Below are 17,872 nucleotides of genomic sequence, written 5' to 3'. Positions count from 1 at the left end.
CTTTAACACACTGAGCCACCCAGGCACCCCATGTACCACCCCTTTTAATGACAGCTCCCCCTTCCTCCCATTCCTAACCCCCGGCAGTCACTAATCTGTTTTCCATCTCCGTAATTATGTTATTTCATGAGTCTTACATAAATGGGATCATGTGGTAAGTATCCATTCTTTTGAGGCTGGCTTTCTTAAATTCCATCTAATTTCCTTGCGGTTCATCCAAGTTGTGTACATCAAAAGTTCATTCCATTTTTACTGCTGCGTAGTATCCCATGGCATAAATGTACCAGGTGTTTTGGAACCATTTAACTGTTGGAGGACATTGGGGTAGTTTCTAGCTTTTTTGACTCTTATGAATAAAGCAGCCATGAATATTTGTTACAAGATTCTGCCTGAAAATAAGTTTCATTTCTCTGAGAGAAACACTTGAGAGTATAATCTGGGATGAACACTTGAGAGTTGTATGGTAAGCCCATTTTATTTTATTTTTAAAGATTTTGTTTATTTATTTGACAGAAAGATCACAAGTAGGCAGAGAGGCAGGCAGAGAGAGAGGGAGGAAGCAGGCTCCCTGCTGAGCAGAGAGCCCGATGAGGGACTCGATCCCAGGACCCTGGGATCATGATCCGAGCCGAAGGCAGAGGCTCAACCCACTGAGCCACCCAGGCGCCCCTGGTAAGCCCCTTTTAAAAGGAACCACAAATCTGTTTCCTGAGTGGCTGTACCATTTACATTTCCACAGTGGATGAGTGATTCCATTTCTCCACATCCTCACCAGCATTTGATAGTTTTCATTTTAGCCATTCCGATATGTGCATGGTGACATTTCTTATGGCCCTAATTTGCAATTCTCTGGTGATTAATGAAGTTGAACATCTTTCATAGGCTTACTTGTCATCTGGATATCCTCTTGTGTGAAATGTCTGTGAATGTCATTTGCCCATTTCCTAACTGGACTGTTCATTTTTTTTTAATATTGAATTTTGAGAGTTCTTTATATATTCTAGACCAAATCCTTCGTTGGATATAGGACCTGCAAAACATTTCCTCCAAGTCTGTAATTTGTTTTTCCTTCCTCTTAACAGAGTCTTTCGTAGAGCAAAGTATTTTTATTTTGATGTCATCCAGTTTATCAATGATGAAACTGTTCTGTGTTTTGACCATATTGATAATCAATATCCTGGTGACACTGCGTCATAATTTTGCCACGTGCTACCCCTGGGGAAATGGGGTAAAGGGCACACAGGATCTCTCTCTATGTTATTTCTTACATCCATGTAAATCTCCAATTATCTCAAAAAGTTTAAAGAATAAATCATATGTCTGATTGTAAATTCATTATTCACTGGTTCCAGTTGATCTCAGTTTGAGGAATCACCTTCATCTAGATTCTTCTCTAGAGATACAGGTTAGAAACCTGGGAGTCATCCTTTACTTTGCTCTCTCTTTCTCCTTCTCCCTGAGTACATAATTTCTTTTTTTTTTTTTTTAATTTTTAAAAGATTTTATTTATTTGAGAGAGCATGAGCAGGGAGAGGGGTAGTGGGAGAGGCAGACACCCCCCTGAGCAGGGAGCCGGATGCAGAACTCAATCCCAGGACCCCAAGATTATGACCTGAGCCGAAGTCAGACAATTAACTGGCTGAGCCACCTGCGCGCTCCAGCTCTGCCTACACATTTTCAACCCAGCACTCGTACCGCTAAGTGTCTGCATATGCTATTGTTAATTTTCCCTCATCTGAGAATGTCTTCACTTCCCTTTCGTTCCTTAAGGGTAATTTCATCGCATATAGAATTCAAGATTGACGGTTCTTTGCTCTCAGCACTCTATAAATGTTGCGTGACTTCTGTCTGCCTCCATAGTTTCCTTTATAAGCAATACTGAAATAGAACTCAAATTGGTGTTCCTTCCTGGTTGTTTCTCCCTGTTTTTCAGATTTTTTCTTAGTCTTTAGTTTTCAGAAGATTAGTTATGATGTGTCTTCTTTGGTCTTAACCTACTTGGAGTTTATTGGCTTCTTAAATCTGTAGGTTTCTATCTTTCACCAAATTTAGGGAGTTTTCAGCCCCAAAAGTATTCTTTGAGTACTTTTCAGTTCCACATTTCCCCTCTCCCAGGATTCCGATTTTTCAAACATTGGTCTTTTGTTATTGTCCCTGATCCTTGTCTTTTTTTTTTTTTCCCTTCCAGTCTGTTGTTCAGATTAAATTCTATTGATCTGTCCTTAAGCACTCTGCTTTGATCTTCTGTCATTTCCATTCTACTACCGAGTTCATCCAAGTTTTACCTTTCACAATAATTTTTAATTTCTGTAATTTCGATTTGGTTCCTTCTCATAACTTCTATTTCTTTGCTAAGATTTTCCAATTCAAGAGAATTTGCAATTGCCTATTGAAGCATTTTTATTACAACTGCTTTAAAATCCTTGTGAGATAAATTGTAACATCTGAGATAAATTCTAAAATATCAGTATTGGTATCAGTTGATTGTTTTTTCCTTACATTGTTGTTTTTCTGGTTTGGGGTATGATGAGAGATTTTCTATTGTATCCTGGACTTGTGGGTTATTATGTTAGGGATCTTTTAATTTTATTTACATCTTCTAGTTTAGCAAGTAGGAGACCTGCTTAGGTGTAGTGCATTGTTTTTGATTTTTTTATGGGCTTTAGTTCCAAGGGAAGTTCATTTCTCTCTCCTCTTTCTTTTTTTTAGTTTTATGGTTTTATAAACACAAACACGATATGCATATAAGCTGTCTATGCGTTTTCTTCACTGTGCCACCAGGCATTGGGATTGGCATCTCTGATGGCCAACTGGGTTGTTCTTTCCACCGCGGCTTTGCAGTTCTTGGAGGAGACATCGTGACCAATCTCTGCACAGTGAGATTTATTGCCCATCAGCAGCATTTCAGTCTCCTTGATGTTGTGGACTAGGGACTTCCAGAAGCCACTGGGCAGCATGTGTTCTGTTTCCCTGTTGCTCCTGTATCCAATGCTGGGCATCAAGATCTGGTCATTGAATCTTCTGGGCACCATACTGTCAATGTCTCTGGGCTTCCGCTGGTTGCGCTTAATTTTGACATGCCAGCCTGACAGGTGCCGAAGAACTTCTTGGTCCTCTTGTTAGGCACCTCAGGCTTCACCAGAGGTCTGAGGGCGGCCATGATGCCGAGTAAGATGGCTGCCACCAAGCCAGGCAGCCCTGAGGAGGAGACGGCAGTGTGATTTTCTGACCCCTGGCAATACTGTTCTGGTCTGTGTTGTTCTGTGGGTGCTGCTAGGGTTCCCGCTCAGTCCCTGCTGGTGTCTTCTGTGGTGTCAGAAGGTGCCTCCTTGGATTGCATGGTATTGCCGGGCCGCCTTCTGGAGAGGGGCAGGGAGACACCGGGCTTTGCTGCTGCTGGGAATGAATTGGGCCACTTGCTAGAACCCTGGTGTGAAACTCCCCATAGGTCTCCACTGGGCTCCCTGTCCTTTGGCAAAGAAAGTAAGCTCTCCTTTGTTTTTTTCCTTTTTTCTTGTTTCTCCCCTACCTTCCTTGTCTATGTCTGTTGGTGGTTCTGGGTTGCAGGCCCTTCAGAGCTTAGTCCAGGGTATATGGCAGATGAAAAGAAAACCCAGGAAACTCCCCACATTGTTGTCCCTCAAGTCCTGAGGTCCCTAGCCAGCCCACCATTGCCTTTCTTTTTTTTCTTTTTAAATATTTTATATATTTATTTGGGACAGAGGGTACACAAGCTGGGGCAGGGAAAGGAACAGAGAAGCAGGCTCCCTGCTGAGCACAGAGCCCAACACAGGACTCAACACAGGGCTCGATCTTAGGACCACAAGACCATGACCCAAGCCAGACACTTAACCTACTGAGCCACATAGCGTCCCACCCACCCCCCGCCACACACACACACCAAACCATCAAGCTTTCAGGGTCCTTTTATCATTGTTTTTAAACTTCCAAGGTTTTCAGTGGTACTTAGAGGAGAAGGAAAATGTGATTCTACACCATCTTGTTCTGAAACCACAAGCCTGACTTTTAAAGGAAGCAATAGATTGAGACTATATTCAAAGGGCAGGGGAAAAAAAGTAGAGGAAGAAATTGCCCCACATCAACTCCTCCAGAAAAATGCTTATTGGTTCTGACCTGGATGACTCACGACTGGGCTTTGGGCTTGTGCTCGTGTATTGTCATTAACTAAATCACCGAGGGCTGTCGCCTCGGTGTGCATAATCCCTGTGACTGGGGCCGGGGCATCGGTGATGGGACACTGGGTAAATGGATGTAAAATTGTGAAAGGCTACACTCTTGATGTATGTATTCAAACATGCAAGGGTAAAAGCACGATTGGTTGACGTTGATCCTCGCTAAGCGCTACCTGAAGGATGGATGGTTGTAACTTTCTTAAAGCCCCCTCTTGCAGAGAGTGGAAAGGATGGCAGGAGAACTTACAAATTGCTGGATCAAGGATGGCAAACAGGATTAATTCACTTGCTCATTCTGCCCAGTTGATAACTGGATAACTTTGTCCTGAGAGATCCCAAAGCCGTGCCTAGATTCAGCAGGCGTGTCATGTTCAATGAGTCCCATCGGCCACGGATATGAGAATGGGCGGTGGCAGCAGATATGCCCCACCCACTGGACATCCCCCATCTAGAAGAGTCCTCTAGAGCCCACATTCTTCTTGTAGACACAGAGCTTACCCGAGTTTAAAGGCCCATGGGGGGAAGAAAGCTGTATCTTGAGGGGGTGTGTAATAAAAAGATTTCTTGGTGTGGGGCCCCGGAGCTTTTGCCAAGATTTTGCCCAGGGGTTCAGAATGTATGTAGTTCTAGCTGAAATGGGACTGGGTATATCATTTACACACACCCCACCACTATCTATGTATAAACAAGTGTGTGTGTGCGTGTGTTTTTTAACAAGACTTTTCCACTTTTTACAAACAGTATAAACACTTTACAAACAACCTCTATCTCTGGGGCCCTACCCACTCTACTGTCGCAGACCAACAGCAGGTAACAGCATATCTCAGGGGCAAGGAAGTTACTTGGATGGGAAGTGAGGCAGGCACCCCACTTCCATGCCCTGCTTTGTGATATGCACGAAGAGAATTATTGCCATTTTATCTGACGATTGCGTAAAAATATTACAAAGCCAAAAACACCTGTTGAGTAAAATGACAAAGGGAAAAAAAAAAGCCAACTGGTGTTCAACCCCTCTGTTCGTACACTGGAGGAAAACCCACCCTAATGGGATTTTGCGAAGAGTCGGTTAGTATCTCTCAAGAGTCGTTTTGACTTAATTGTTTTCAGCCTCAGATCCTGACTTTAGGTCCTGGCTCTCCCGTATAATACACACAACTTTGTACGTGTCCTTCACACTTTAGGGCAGTTGTCCCAACCCCCACACCCCACCCCCACCTCCACCCCCGCTGCTATTTTGGAAAACTCGAGACTCATTTCACTTGTTAAGGATTTGTGCGTGGTCAGTGCAAAGAAGTCCTTATCCTTTTGCTAGAAAGATCTGAAGAAAGAGATCCTGGCAGGTGGACCTACCAGGTTAGTGGGCTAGAAAGTTGCAAAGGTGGCTTTGGGTGAGGATGCAAAATGGAAATTCCTAAAGAGGCAGCACATCTTCTTCCTGGCACTTTGCCCTGAACCTGGTCCCCTTTACTTCTCATGAGGGAAAGAGCTTGGCATGGGTAAGCAGCTTCTTGGCAGTCTCAGAAGTTACTGCCACGCTGAATTTTATTGTAAATTCAAGTTATGGTGAGAAGGGCGAGAGGGACAAGGGATGGAATGGAAAAAAGAAAAGCCAGGGCTTAAGGTTAGAAGTCTGAGGGGATCTAGAAAGGGGACAAGCAGCCTTACATTCCTCCAGAGTCCCTGAAAACACCACCGTTATCATACAACAGCACAGAAATTCACGATAATGAAGTGTGCCTTAATCTTCAAAAAAAAGTTTGTGTTTGCCATTTAAGAAGGCAGAGAACCTAGTTTCCTACTGCCAAGCAAACATGATCACAAAGGTTAAAACCAACATTTTAGTGCTCGAGGACAAGGGAGCTTCGGTTGCAAGGAAAAATCTCCGTGGGTAAGGATAACTCCATTTCCAGCAAAGCTGAATCAATGAAGCATCCCTCTGTTTATCATCTCTGCAAATCGGTACCTTGTAAATCCGTCCCCCCAAAAGACAGTGGCTACATAACTTCTATATAACTTCCAGGCAAAGAATCAGGGTCAACTTGCTTCTGACACTTGAGTGAGTGAAATGTTACTTTGTGATACATCCTCTTTCCAATTCACATTCTCTGCTCCAAAGGGATGCAATGAAAAACAACAGACAAAACCAATAACAGACCAGACTCCACACACATATTCTTCTGCACGAGGACGTTTATGGAAAATTCTGCTCCTCTCCACTCTTAAGATTCCTTGATGGTAGCATGGGGGAGGGCTGGTCGAGGGGGTCCTCCTCCAGCTCCTCTCCAGCCCAGATGTTCTAGCATACAGTTACCTGACCCAACTAATAGGCACCCAGTGAGTGTCCTTGCCCAGCTTCTCCAAGAGCGCTCTGAGCTGGCTGTGGGCGCTCTGAAGGTCCTCCTTCACCAGCACGCTGTCCACCAGATGCCCGTAGTGCTGATCTATGAAGGCGGCGGAGGCGGCCATCTCTTGCTGCTCCTCGTCCTGCAAGGAAAGGGGCCGTCATGGAGCCACTGGGTGGTCCTCCCTCAAAACAAGAAACCTCCAGTCTTTTTCTTGGGCGGTGTTCTCAGGTCTTGCTTTTAAGTGATGGGTGGGTGACTTGGGACGGTGAATAACCCATGGCATACACAAGAACAGAGTATGGTGATAACACCCGATCACATGTCCGATAATGTGGCCAGACTTAGTAGGCACAATCCTTGTTCGTCTTCTCAGAATATCTACCGTTAGCTCTTAGGACCTGTTAACCTCACCCATGACATGGGCTTTGGGTGGACGCTAATTCTACAACCGTGTGTACAAATAATGTCAGTATCACACTTCCGGGTGGAAGGTATTTCCAGAGAAGGGGGTACCATTGTGTTGTGTGTCAAGGCAGTTAAGTCATTATGGCAAAGAACTACAAATACTATTAACTATAAGCAAAGCAAGCATTTCTGGAATCAGCAAGGGGGAAAAGAGGGAGGATAAGTAACTCTCATGCCCTCTGAATTCAGACTCCTAAATTCATCACGTAGAACTTAATTCTTCTTGCCATTTCCTCATACCAGAGCCCATTATAAGCAAAGTAGCTAGAGTGGAGTTCTTTACAAAAGTGCTGGTACAATCCTGACCAAACACCCCATTTCCCTGGGGTCCCCGACTTCCTTCATCAGACTGCTTTCCTGGCCCCTAACACTGAGGGACAGGTAGCCGGCGAACCCTCCTTTGCCCAACCTGCACAGGGTTTGCTTCTTTATTCAAAAACACCTTGAGGGGTGCCTGGGTGACTCAGTGGGTTAAAGCCTCTGCCTTCAGCTCAGGTCATGATCTCAGGGTCCTGGGATGGAGCCCTGCATCGGGCTCTCTGCTCAGCAGGGAGCCTGCTTCCTCCTCTCTCTCCGCCTGCCTCTCTGCCTACTTGTGATCTCTGTCTGTCAAATAAATAAATAAAATCTTAAAAAAAAAAAAAAACACCTCGAAGATGCAGAACCTCAAGCAGGTAGTTGACTGACGGTTAGCTTCTGCCTTCTCTCTTGTGCTCACAGAAATTCAGTGCTCTTACAGTGTGGGGGAGCCGTCCTCCCCCAAAAAGACCCACATTCCAAAATATTCCCTCCTCCTCCTCCTCCTCTTCTCTCTGTTGCCATCAGCCCCAGGTCCCAAGTTTAGCAAGAGCACTTGTGGGGTCAGAATATAGGTTCTAAAGGCCTAGGAAAGGGTTGGGCATGCTGCCACAGAGATGGGAGAGACTGGATGCGAAGCTGGTGTTTCAAATAAGAACGACTGGGGTGTGGCCTGGGAATTGAACAGATCAGTGCGATCGAGTCTTTGACAGATGTCCCCTATTTTCTGGGAGGATCCTTCTGTGAAGGAGTGAAGGGTGGGGAGTGATCCTTGTCTGAAGCGGGAGGAACTTTCAGCTGCTCTACCTGGGCTTTCCAGTGACCCGACCATCTAAGTCTGGCCAATAGGCAAACGGAAAGACAGCCCCGTGCAGAAGGTACGAGGACACTTAGGCAGCTGTCATGAGCCCTTTCAGGCCCTCAGAAATGATCCACTTTAAACTTACAAGTGGGGCTGCTGTGTCCTCACAAGCAGGGGACATGGGTGGTGTCTTCCTCTTATCCTGAATCGCAGGCTTGACAAATATAACATAGGGCTTGAACTCTGAGGTCCTCAGTTGTTGCAGTGCCTGAGAAAGAAAGTTCAAAAATATTACACATTTGAGAAATATTTTATTATGAAACACTTTCTGAATGCTCCGTAAGGGTGTGCTGTATCTCAGAACCTCAGGGGCAAGGGTCCTGATCGCATGGTCTAGTGACAATGGACTTCCACTGGGCAGACCAGCTGCTCATTTTCCCATCCTCCACTTTGACACTGGACTTGGCCGGGCCCCAGAGGCCGGCTTGCTGAGAAGGAACGTTCTGAAGCCCCGGGTCCAGGTGTTGCCGTCTCTCTTAGCTCTGACCCCACAAGCTCTGATTAACCTTCATATGCCCTTCTCCACATGCCCCGTCCTGATAGAAGATTTAATGTGCAACTCTTATTAATCAAACGTCAGTTTGGACTACACTAATTCAAAATATGTGTTATCACACAGGCCTCCTTATGATATTCAGAGAAGAAAAGGTTTGCTAAGCAAATGAAGAGACTAAGAAACCATTTGAAACAAATGGTACAGACATTAGAAGCTTTTCAATGTGCAAATCATCCTGTTAGCGCCTATGACCTATAACGTAAGGGCCTCAGTTTGGAAACTGGCATTAAACGTATATGTACACTCTGCAGCCCCCCATTCAATAAAATCACTTTTCAGATAAAATTTTGCAATTCAGACTTTTAATTTCGATGATCAACCCTCAGCAAGTCCAAATGCGAGAGGGTTTTTCCTTCATAAACATAATGTGCTTTTCGGACTCTGTCTTAAGCCAACTCCTGTTAAATAAAGCCTACACCTTCTAGCATAAAATCAGAGCTCCAGTTCTATAGAGGAAAAAAAGAAAAACCCAGAGTGAGTTCAAAGCTTCGCAGTTTTTGTCAAAGACAAGGTTAAAAAGATGCTTGAGCCCCCGTCAAACACACGGCAGGCAGGGCACGCAGAACTGGAAACAGGTTGGAAGCCCTTCACAGGGTCATGTCTCCTTCCCTTTTCTCTTTCAAATGGCTCTCTGGGTCGTCGCAGATTCTCTGGCAATCTCTCAGAGATTCCCTGAGCAGCTGACTTGACTTGTCCTGTGGGCACAGGGGCGGTATCCCGGTACAGGGAGCTGGGCCCTGGCATCCACCCGTGCCCTGGCATCTAATTCCCCGTCCTGTCACCATGGACCAGCAGCACCCGTGCTACTACCTGGTCCCCTACACGCAGAGGCCACGACCCCAGGTCTGCAGGCCACTAGGGGGTCTTGGAGCATCCTCCAACAAATGCCATTTTGTGTATACATGTGCACGTTTCGGGGTGCAAAGCTTTCCTTAGATTCTCAAAGAGAGACCTAAGGAAATTTTAACATCCGGTCCCTTGGACTAAAAAAGCCTTAGACGGAGGTCAAATGTCCTGTGTAATATACAGCTCCCTCATTTATTATTATTTTATTTTGAGAGATAGAGCAGAAGGAGAGACTTTCACGCAGACTACCTACTGAGCACAGAGCTAGACGCAGGGCTCGATCCCATAACCCTGAGATAGGACCAGAGCTGAAATCAAGAGTCAGACTCTCAACCGATTGAGCCCCCTCATGGATATATTCCACCAACAGAAAATGCCCAACTGGCTCAGAAACTCACGTCCGGCTCCACGTCCACCAAACACACTTTGTTTTTGGCCATCACCGCCTGAATGGCGTCCAGACTGGTTCCGTAGAGGTTTTCCTTATATTCGCCATGCTCCAGGAACCTAAAACACCACCAACAGGCCTTCAGCTCCTGAGTTTGCCTAAATTAGCAGGTAAAGCTGGATGGACTTTCCATCACCACTCCTCTCCCGCATCCCCTGCCTTCCCAAAAGCGCTCCCACAAGGCCAAGCGGAACACCAGCCGGGGGCCCCCGAGGGCCAGCTGGGCCGTCAGGCCCACGCACCTGCTGTGATGTAAGTCAGCCTCGAACGCTTGCTTAGAGACGAAGTGATATTCCAACCCCTCCTTCTCATGGCTCTTTCGGGGCCTGGTGGTATCTTTGAAAAAAAGGAAAAGGGAAACCGGGCAAAGAGATGTCACCTCGCAGTGCGTGAGAACAGCAGCGAGCCTGGGTCTCCCCTTCCCCTCCAGAGCTCATTGCTGTTTTGTGAAGGAAACCAGCATTCCCATTTCTCAGTGTCGCTGGGGGGCAGGCACACTCCGCGATGTGGGAAACGAGGCCTCCCACTTTGCAGGGGAGGACAACTGAGTTGGAGGGAGATCAAGCCCAAGCTGGGGTGTGAGCTCTGTCCCATGCCAAGTGTTTGCCCCTAGCGGCCCCGCTAGATGGCCTGGCCGAAGTGGTGTTGGTTGTTAAGAATCGCAGGAGGGATCTCTAGCCCTAACTGTTGATTTCCTCCTTGTTTTCCTTTCTGCGAGCCATGGGGCCCCAGATACAGATGGCCCTGCTGGCGGCCTTTAAATCCTTATTCAGTGACTTCTCATTTCGAGAGCAGAGATGTGAAGACAGACAGTCCCGTGACAGACAAGATGCGGTTTAGCAAATCTGGCTCTCATACAACTTAGCGCAAATCAGGCAGCACTTCTCCACTGGTTTCTGTGATAGAACTGAGACGTGCACTTCAGGGGAAAACCAGGTCCTTCCCAGAAGGAGAGCACGCATGAAGGATCACATTGCTCTTTTCTACAGCATTCTGCAAGAAATGATGGGGTCCTGAAGGACAGAATTTTCATGACCTTGGGGACCAACCCAGGACGCTCTGTGCTCAACATGTGGCATCTCTGTCCCACGTTGGGGAGAGCTGATAGGGTCACTTTTCTGACCATGTCATTCACTTGCTTAAAAACTTTTTATTCACCACCGATAACATTCTAAAGACCTTAGATGAGTATCTCCTCCCACATGATCCACACTAGCCCCCTCCCCCAGTCCCTAATGCTGCAACCCTGGGTCACACCTCCATCGCTTTGCACAACCGTATCCCTCTGTATACAGAACTATTCCTTTCTTCCCTGCCTGGAAAACTCCTATTTATGCTTCAAAACCCAGGACTAAAGTCACTGCCTCTCTGAAGTGGGAAGCCTTGGGAAGCCTTCCTCCACTCTTTCAGGTCCTAAAAGCAAGGGGCGGGGGGACGTTCACCTATCTGTGGGGTACCTGAAGCGGGTAGGCCTGACCAACCATGTACCCCTGCCCCGGGGGATGGATCTGGAGGTTCTGAAAGATGAACATATGAGCAGCTTCCACAGGTTTCAGTCCGCCCTGGAAGGCAGTGGCCCTTGGAAGCCTACCTCCCAGGTCCATCAGAGGTGTGTCGCTAGAATGGCTTCTGGAGCCCTGCTGCCTCCCGCCCATCCCTGCCACTTTAGATAGGGCTCCGAAAGACAACTCTGACAACCCACAGACTGGGGTATGGGCCCTGAGGCCCAGGGGTCTGGTAAAAGAAAGGATTGGTAGCTGCCCTTAGAACACTCTGGAAAGGTCTCATTGCTGCCACCAGAGCCTTCCCTTTCGGTGACTACCAGGTGCCCACACTGCATCCCTCTGAGGCCAGAAGGACTAAGGGCTCCAGAAAGGGAAAGGACAGCCAAGGACAGGAGTGGCAGGCTTTGTGCGGTCTCATCAAGGATGTGACTGGACAGGCTGCCTGGGTTTGAATCTCGGCCCCACTACTTCCCAACTGTGTGACACTGGGCAAGTTACTTAACCTTTCTGAGCCCCAGCGTCTTCCTCTGCGATATAAGATGATGATCACCTTTCTCCTCAAGGGTATGGGGAGGGCTGCCCAAGCCACTGCCCATAGAAGCTCCCAGACCCTTCGTTCCCCTCTTCTGCATCACATCCAGAACCAGGGCCTCCTGCCTCCTCGGTCTCAGCTTCCACAGCTGCTCCTAGCCTCAAGAACTGGCAGGGGTATGAGCACTTTGGAGGGCACCCAGCCACTCCGATGGCCCAGAAGCCGGCTACAAGGGAGTGCACGAGCAGTCTCAGAACTCACCAGGCTCCCAGCTTCTCTGTCCTACTCTCTTACTCAAACAGAGGGCGGGGGCTGTCGGAGTCAGAGTCACTGTGAAGAGGAAGCTGGATCGTCCCCTTGGTGCCCAAGGTTGCTACTTTACCTGCAGTGTGCTCTAGACCTATCTCCCATTCCAGGAAGGAACTGAGAAGATGGTCCTCCAGCTTCTGACTCAGAGAGTCCTAGTGGACCCCTGAAAGTAGGTTTCTTATCATGCCTAGGTCCCATGATCTGCCCATAGCAGGCAGTGCCCATCGGTCCCTCAGACCCAAAGTAAGGATTAGGATGGATTTGGGGAGTCAAGTCCCTATGAACTCTTCACACACGGGTGTGCACACACAACCTCCCCCCCCACTGTGGGCCTCCTTACGTGGAACGGCGACGCCAAAGTGCTGTGGGTTCTCTGCCACCACCTTCTGCTTCAGCTCATGCAGTCGGGCTCCTAGAGATCCTGGGAAATGAAAGGAAGGCTGACCAGGGTCCCTGCTGAGCTCCCCCCCCCCACCAGTCCAGGAGGAAACCCGCCCACTCCTTGGAAATGCAGGCCCTCACCTACCAATCAGAACCACCAAGCGGGGCCGTTCACCAGGCTGGTGCTGGTACCTGGTTACCTCCTCGTAGGTCAGCAGCTCTGGAGACTCCGCTCCTGCACACCCCTTTCCTTCCTGGGGGCTTCCCGGTCTTTCCCTTCGGCCCAGCCGGAAGCTTCTCCGAAGACCAGCTTTGGGGGAAGGGTGGGGAGAACTGTGGCATCTTTCCCAGGATCTCCCAATAAAGACTTTCTCTACCTGGCCACACCTGGAAGGGGGGGGGCTGAGTCCCACTGGCCTCTCCCAATCACCTCCTGCTACAGGAAGGGGCTGATCAGGATGCCTAGTAAGATGAAGAAAGGGTGACCATCTGGCCTCCAAAATTAGGGTTCAAGGTCACTGTTTTATTTAAAGATGTTTATTTGTAGAGAACACAGGGGGAGGAGCAGAGGGAGAAAGAATCTTAAGCAGACTCCACGCTGAGTGTGGGGCCTGGCACAGGACTTGATCCCACGACCCTGAGATCAGGACCTGAGCCGAAACCAAGAGTCACGTGGCTGACTTTGGCTGGGTCATCACCTCTCTGAGCCTCAATTTCCATATCCATGAAATGGGAATACAAATCTACAAGGGCAACATGTGGTCCTGGTGGGGGGGGGGGGGGGGTCCTGGATCCAGGAAAATGCTCTACAGGGTATTACTGGGGTAACTGGCCAAATTTTAATATGAACAATGTATTAGATGATGGAACTGCTTGCATGTTAAACTTCCAGAATTTTAATAACTCCCCTGGGACTGTAAGAGAATGTTTCTGTCCCTAGGGAATACATACTGAGGCATTTAGCGGTGAAGGGACATGATGGCTACAACCGAGTCACAGGACTCAGGAAGAAACCGTGTGCGTGTGAAAAAGGGGATGACAAGCAAATAGGGCAAAGAGTTCTGGGTATAATTCTTGCACCTTTTTGTTAAGTTTGAAATTACTTCAAAATGAAAGGTAAAAAAAATCTCTGCCGGTCTCTAAGGCCTTTAAAAAGACCAAACAATATAAAAGCAGCAAAGGACCTTTGGAGACTGGTAAAAGGCTGGTAGAAGGCTCCGTCACTGAGCGGTGGTGGTGGTGGTGGTGGTACACATGGACTAGATCGTGGCTGAGACTGTGATGATAAGAGATCGGTGGTAACGGAGTGCTCTGCGTCCCTTCCCTGACAGAGCTCTACTCCCAGAGTGCTGGGTGGAAGTTGGGGAGATCCCAAAGCCTGGGCTGGTCAGCCCCCCTCCCCTGGCTGACAGAGATGAAGGGGAATGTGGGTCCCCCAGGCTTGGCTGCTCTTGGAGCTCAGATCACCCTGCCTCTGTCTTCCCCTAGTCCAGGAGCCCATGGTTGGTTTTGCATAGGCGGGGCATGGGGAGCTGGGGGACGAGGCCCGATTCTTACCCACATAGTGTCCTTTGAGGTACCCTTCACAGTCACAGGTCTCTGGGAACCAAACAGAGAGAGGCAGACAGTGAGCCTTGCTGGACACATATTCTGACCCAAAGGGACCCGGCTCCTAGGTGGCCACGAGGAGGCCACTGTGATGATGTCTCGTTGGGGGCGGGAGAAATGCCACGTCGTGGCTCTCCAGGAAACCAAGTCCTTCTGTTTCACTCAATTCTCCATGCTTAGGCCCCGAACAGACTTTGCAGGACCCTGGCAGGAGTTCTGGGCCAGCAGGCCCCTCTGGATTAGGCTCAGTGTACAGGAGGAGGGGACAGTCACTCGCCCTGTCCCCCCTTCCTATCTCCTGCCTCCCACCCAGCCAGCATCCGGTGGGGGCGAGGGGGCTATGTGCCGGGTGGGCAGGGAGGAGCTCTGTTCCCTGGAGCTCTTCACACCTCAGGGCACAGGGGGTGGGGAGGAAAAGAAGCCCCTCCAGCTCCAGACAGTCTACACTCTTGTCTGGGTGCACGGGGGATAAACACCAGCCTACCTTTGTCACAAGGCTGATCATCTTCGGTTTGCACAAAAGACAGACGGAAGAGCGTTAGTGGAGGGGAACCAGGAGGCTCCGCAGCTGAGAGGCAGCCGTGGCCTCGTGTGCACAAGGAGCCCTCCATCTGTCCCCTCTTTCTTTCCTCCAGCAAACCTGTGATCCGAGCTGTGGTGCATTATGAAACCAAGCCTAACTCTCATTAGTCTCCCCGTGTGTGTCTCATTAGTGGCCCAAAGCAAGCCGGTGCAGCACTGGCGTGAACAGCTCCAAGGCTGATTTACTCAGCAGCCCTTCTGCCTTGAGAGCTGGTCTGGAAGACTGGCCGTGGGCAGTGGCCTCCAGCCAGGGAGCAGCTCACCCCAGGATGCCTGCCATGGGGCTGGGACCTGCTCTCTCTTTTCCGGGGCTTGAGACGGGCCTGGTCAAACTCAGGTGCCGGAGGATGGAGTGGTGTAGAGCTGGGCGGTGCAGAGCTAGGCTCCCACCCAGCTCTGCTCTGGTCACCTGACACCCCTCTGGGCCACTCATTTGGTTCCGAGTCCCCCCCCTGCCCCGGCCTGAGCCTGAGAGGCCGTATTGCGGGCAGCTTCGTCTCTATACAGGGCTCTAACCTGGAGGCTGAGGGCACAGGCCCTCTGAAAACCTGACCCCAGCCCTGCTCCCTTGACCTCATGAGCCTCCATTTTCCCACGTTGGAAAAGAGGACGTCCTGACTCCACTCCTTCACACTATGATGACTGAAAGGCAAGGTGGTAGGTGAGTGTGTCTTCTGAAGGTACGGGTTGCACGGGATAGGGGGCCAGATAAAACAGAGGACCCTCAGTTAATTCTGAATTTCAGATACACAACAAATAATTTCTTAGCATAAGTATGTCCCAAATATTGCATGGGCTATACTTACACTAGAAACCCATTTATAATGTATCTGAAATGCAAATTTAACTGGGCATCCTTTATTTTTATTTGCCAAATTGGGTGCTAACATGGGATCACTCGCAGCCTTCTCCACTCCTGTCCAGCATCAGTGGTTCTAAAACTGTCAGGATCAGAGAGCTGCTTGGTAGTGGACACTCTCCCAGAGAGAGAGACACACACACACACACGCACGCACACACACACACAGACATGTTTGCACGCTATTTTGGAAGAGGTATTTAACATGTCCCCTCGTATCATCTATGGGTCCCAAATACAGTAGCTCCTCTCCAGAGAATAGCTCCCCACTCCCTGACCTACTCCAGTTTCCCCTCCTGCCTCTGGAGGCCTGCCCAGCTCAGACGGGACCCCTGGTGCCCTCTCCAGTCCAGTGCTTGTTTCTTCGGGGCACAAAGCCCCTGAGTCCTAACCCCAGCCCATTGCTGCCCATCTACTCACAGGGAGGCTTCCTGAGGCTCTGCGGGCTTGGCAGGGTGCCGGTGGCTCTCCGGTAGCTTAGTCGCCTATGGGGACACAAGGAGATGGGCAGGCCCATGAGCTCAGCCACGAAACCAGTCAGAGAGAACCTTCTGGAAAACTCAGAGAAACCAAGGCCTGGATTGCACAGGTGGGTGCATCCCGGCATTCCAAGGGCCTCCCTCCACAGTCAGTGGCCGTGAAGAGAGAGACTTTCACAGAAGCTTATTGGTTCACAAGCTGGAAGAAAGCAAGTCTCTTGCTCTAAAGAAGCTCCTCCAGCCCAAGACGGTCACACACGGGGATGGGGCCCACGCCACACCGGTGATGGGTGGTTACTTTCCTAGGGCTGATTCTCAAGGAAGGGAGGCCTCTCATTCAATCTCACCCAGCCTCCCTAGCTCTGGGGACGCTGGGAGATTGCACAGCAACTCCCAGGAGAGTTGAGGGCGAGAGTTACCCTAATTTAGCCCCCTCCTCCCCGTCATCAGGGAGCTCAGCCGGACACATTACCCAATTTGATCATCAGTGACCAGGCAATCACCAAGGCCTCACCTCGGATCTGAGAAAACACCCAGGGCTCTTGGAGGGGTCTAGAGTCCCACATTTAAATGCAGCTAAAGAGCTCTCCCCCGAAGACCCAGGAAGCCCAAGATGCACGTGGGTCTGAGGTTCCTGAAGAAAGAGGGCAAGGGTTCTCCAACTTCAGCACCTCGGAACCATCTCTGTTGGAACACGGAGCTCAGGGCCGGCCCCTAGAGTTTCTGATTCAGCAGGTCTGGGGAAGGGCTCAAGGGTTTGCATTTCTAGCCAGGTCCCAGGGGATGCTGACACGCCTGACCTAGGGACCGTGTACGGGGGTTGGGGGCACTGAGGCAGATGACCCCTGACATCTGTCACTGCAGCATTCCACACCCCAAAAGATGGAAGAAGGTTACAAGAGAGGCAATGCAGGCCGCCCCCCCCCTCCGGGCCAGCATTTACACTTCTGGAAATCTATCCAGAGGAAACCATTCAAAATAGAAGGAAGAGTCTCGCAAGCAAGGTGATGACTGCGGTCTCGTCACAGCGGAATGGTGCAGACAGCTTAAAAGTACAGCCACGGGGAAGGAGCGAAGTCACCCAGAGATGCCTCTGTGCACACCCAGGTGAGGCCAAACCCTCCCAGGATGCAACCTCGAAGAGCCTGGTGTCCTCCTCCCCCAGAACCTGTCACATTTCTAGAAAGTGTCTGAACCACGTGTGACTTTCTGGCTACACTCGTCAGCTCCTCGGTGGGGCGGGGGACAGAAACCATCCTCGCTGCCCGAGAGTGCATGGTCTACTTTCTGATGGAATATCATAGAGCTATTAAAAACCACACAATAAAGACGAGGTAATAATGTGGGAAATGCTAAAGGCACCATGTGAAGGGACACGGGACACATGCCCCCCTACCCTGCCCCGGCCAAAAGCATGACTTCCCATTCTTTCTGTGTCTCTCCCATAAAAAGCACACAAAGGGGGCGCCTGGGTGGCTCAGTGGGTTAAAGCCTCTGCCTTCGGCTCAGGTCATGATCTCAGCATCCTGGGATCGAGCCCCGAATCGGGCTCTCTGCTCAGCGGGGAGCCTGCTTCCTCCTCTCTCTCTGCCTGCCTCTCTGCCT

The 17,872-nt window shown here is 49.5% G+C and overlaps 1 protein-coding gene across 2 annotated transcripts in view; it reads right to left on the bottom strand.

Annotated features, from left to right (window-relative positions):
• Nucleotides 1-6,369: 6,369 nt before the first annotated feature.
• The window catches only part of LOC111158173 (membrane palmitoylated protein 3), a 25,257-nt gene continuing 13,754 nt past the window's right edge, over nt 6,370-17,872 (bottom strand). For both annotated transcript variants that reach the window (XM_022520070.1, XM_022520071.1), the window contains 9 exons: nt 16,209-16,273; nt 14,832-14,852; nt 14,297-14,338; nt 12,885-13,049; nt 12,699-12,779; nt 10,255-10,348; nt 9,963-10,071; nt 8,248-8,370; nt 6,370-6,677 (listed from right to left, as the gene is read on the bottom strand). In XM_022520070.1, the coding sequence (XP_022375778.1) occupies nt 6,501-6,677; nt 8,248-8,370; nt 9,963-10,071; nt 10,255-10,348; nt 12,699-12,779; nt 12,885-13,049; nt 14,297-14,338; nt 14,832-14,852; nt 16,209-16,273 (877 nt within the window). In that variant the 3' untranslated portion in view covers nt 6,370-6,500. The remainder of the gene's footprint in view (nt 6,678-8,247; nt 8,371-9,962; nt 10,072-10,254; nt 10,349-12,698; nt 12,780-12,884; nt 13,050-14,296; nt 14,339-14,831; nt 14,853-16,208; nt 16,274-17,872) is intronic.

Source organism: Enhydra lutris, unplaced genomic scaffold (genome assembly GCF_002288905.1).
Source record: "Enhydra lutris kenyoni isolate GAN:26980312 unplaced genomic scaffold, ASM228890v2 scaffoldscaffold57, whole genome shotgun sequence".
Taxonomy (NCBI): domain Eukaryota; kingdom Metazoa; phylum Chordata; class Mammalia; order Carnivora; family Mustelidae; genus Enhydra; species Enhydra lutris.
This window is presented reverse-complemented; position numbering and strand designations above follow the sequence as displayed.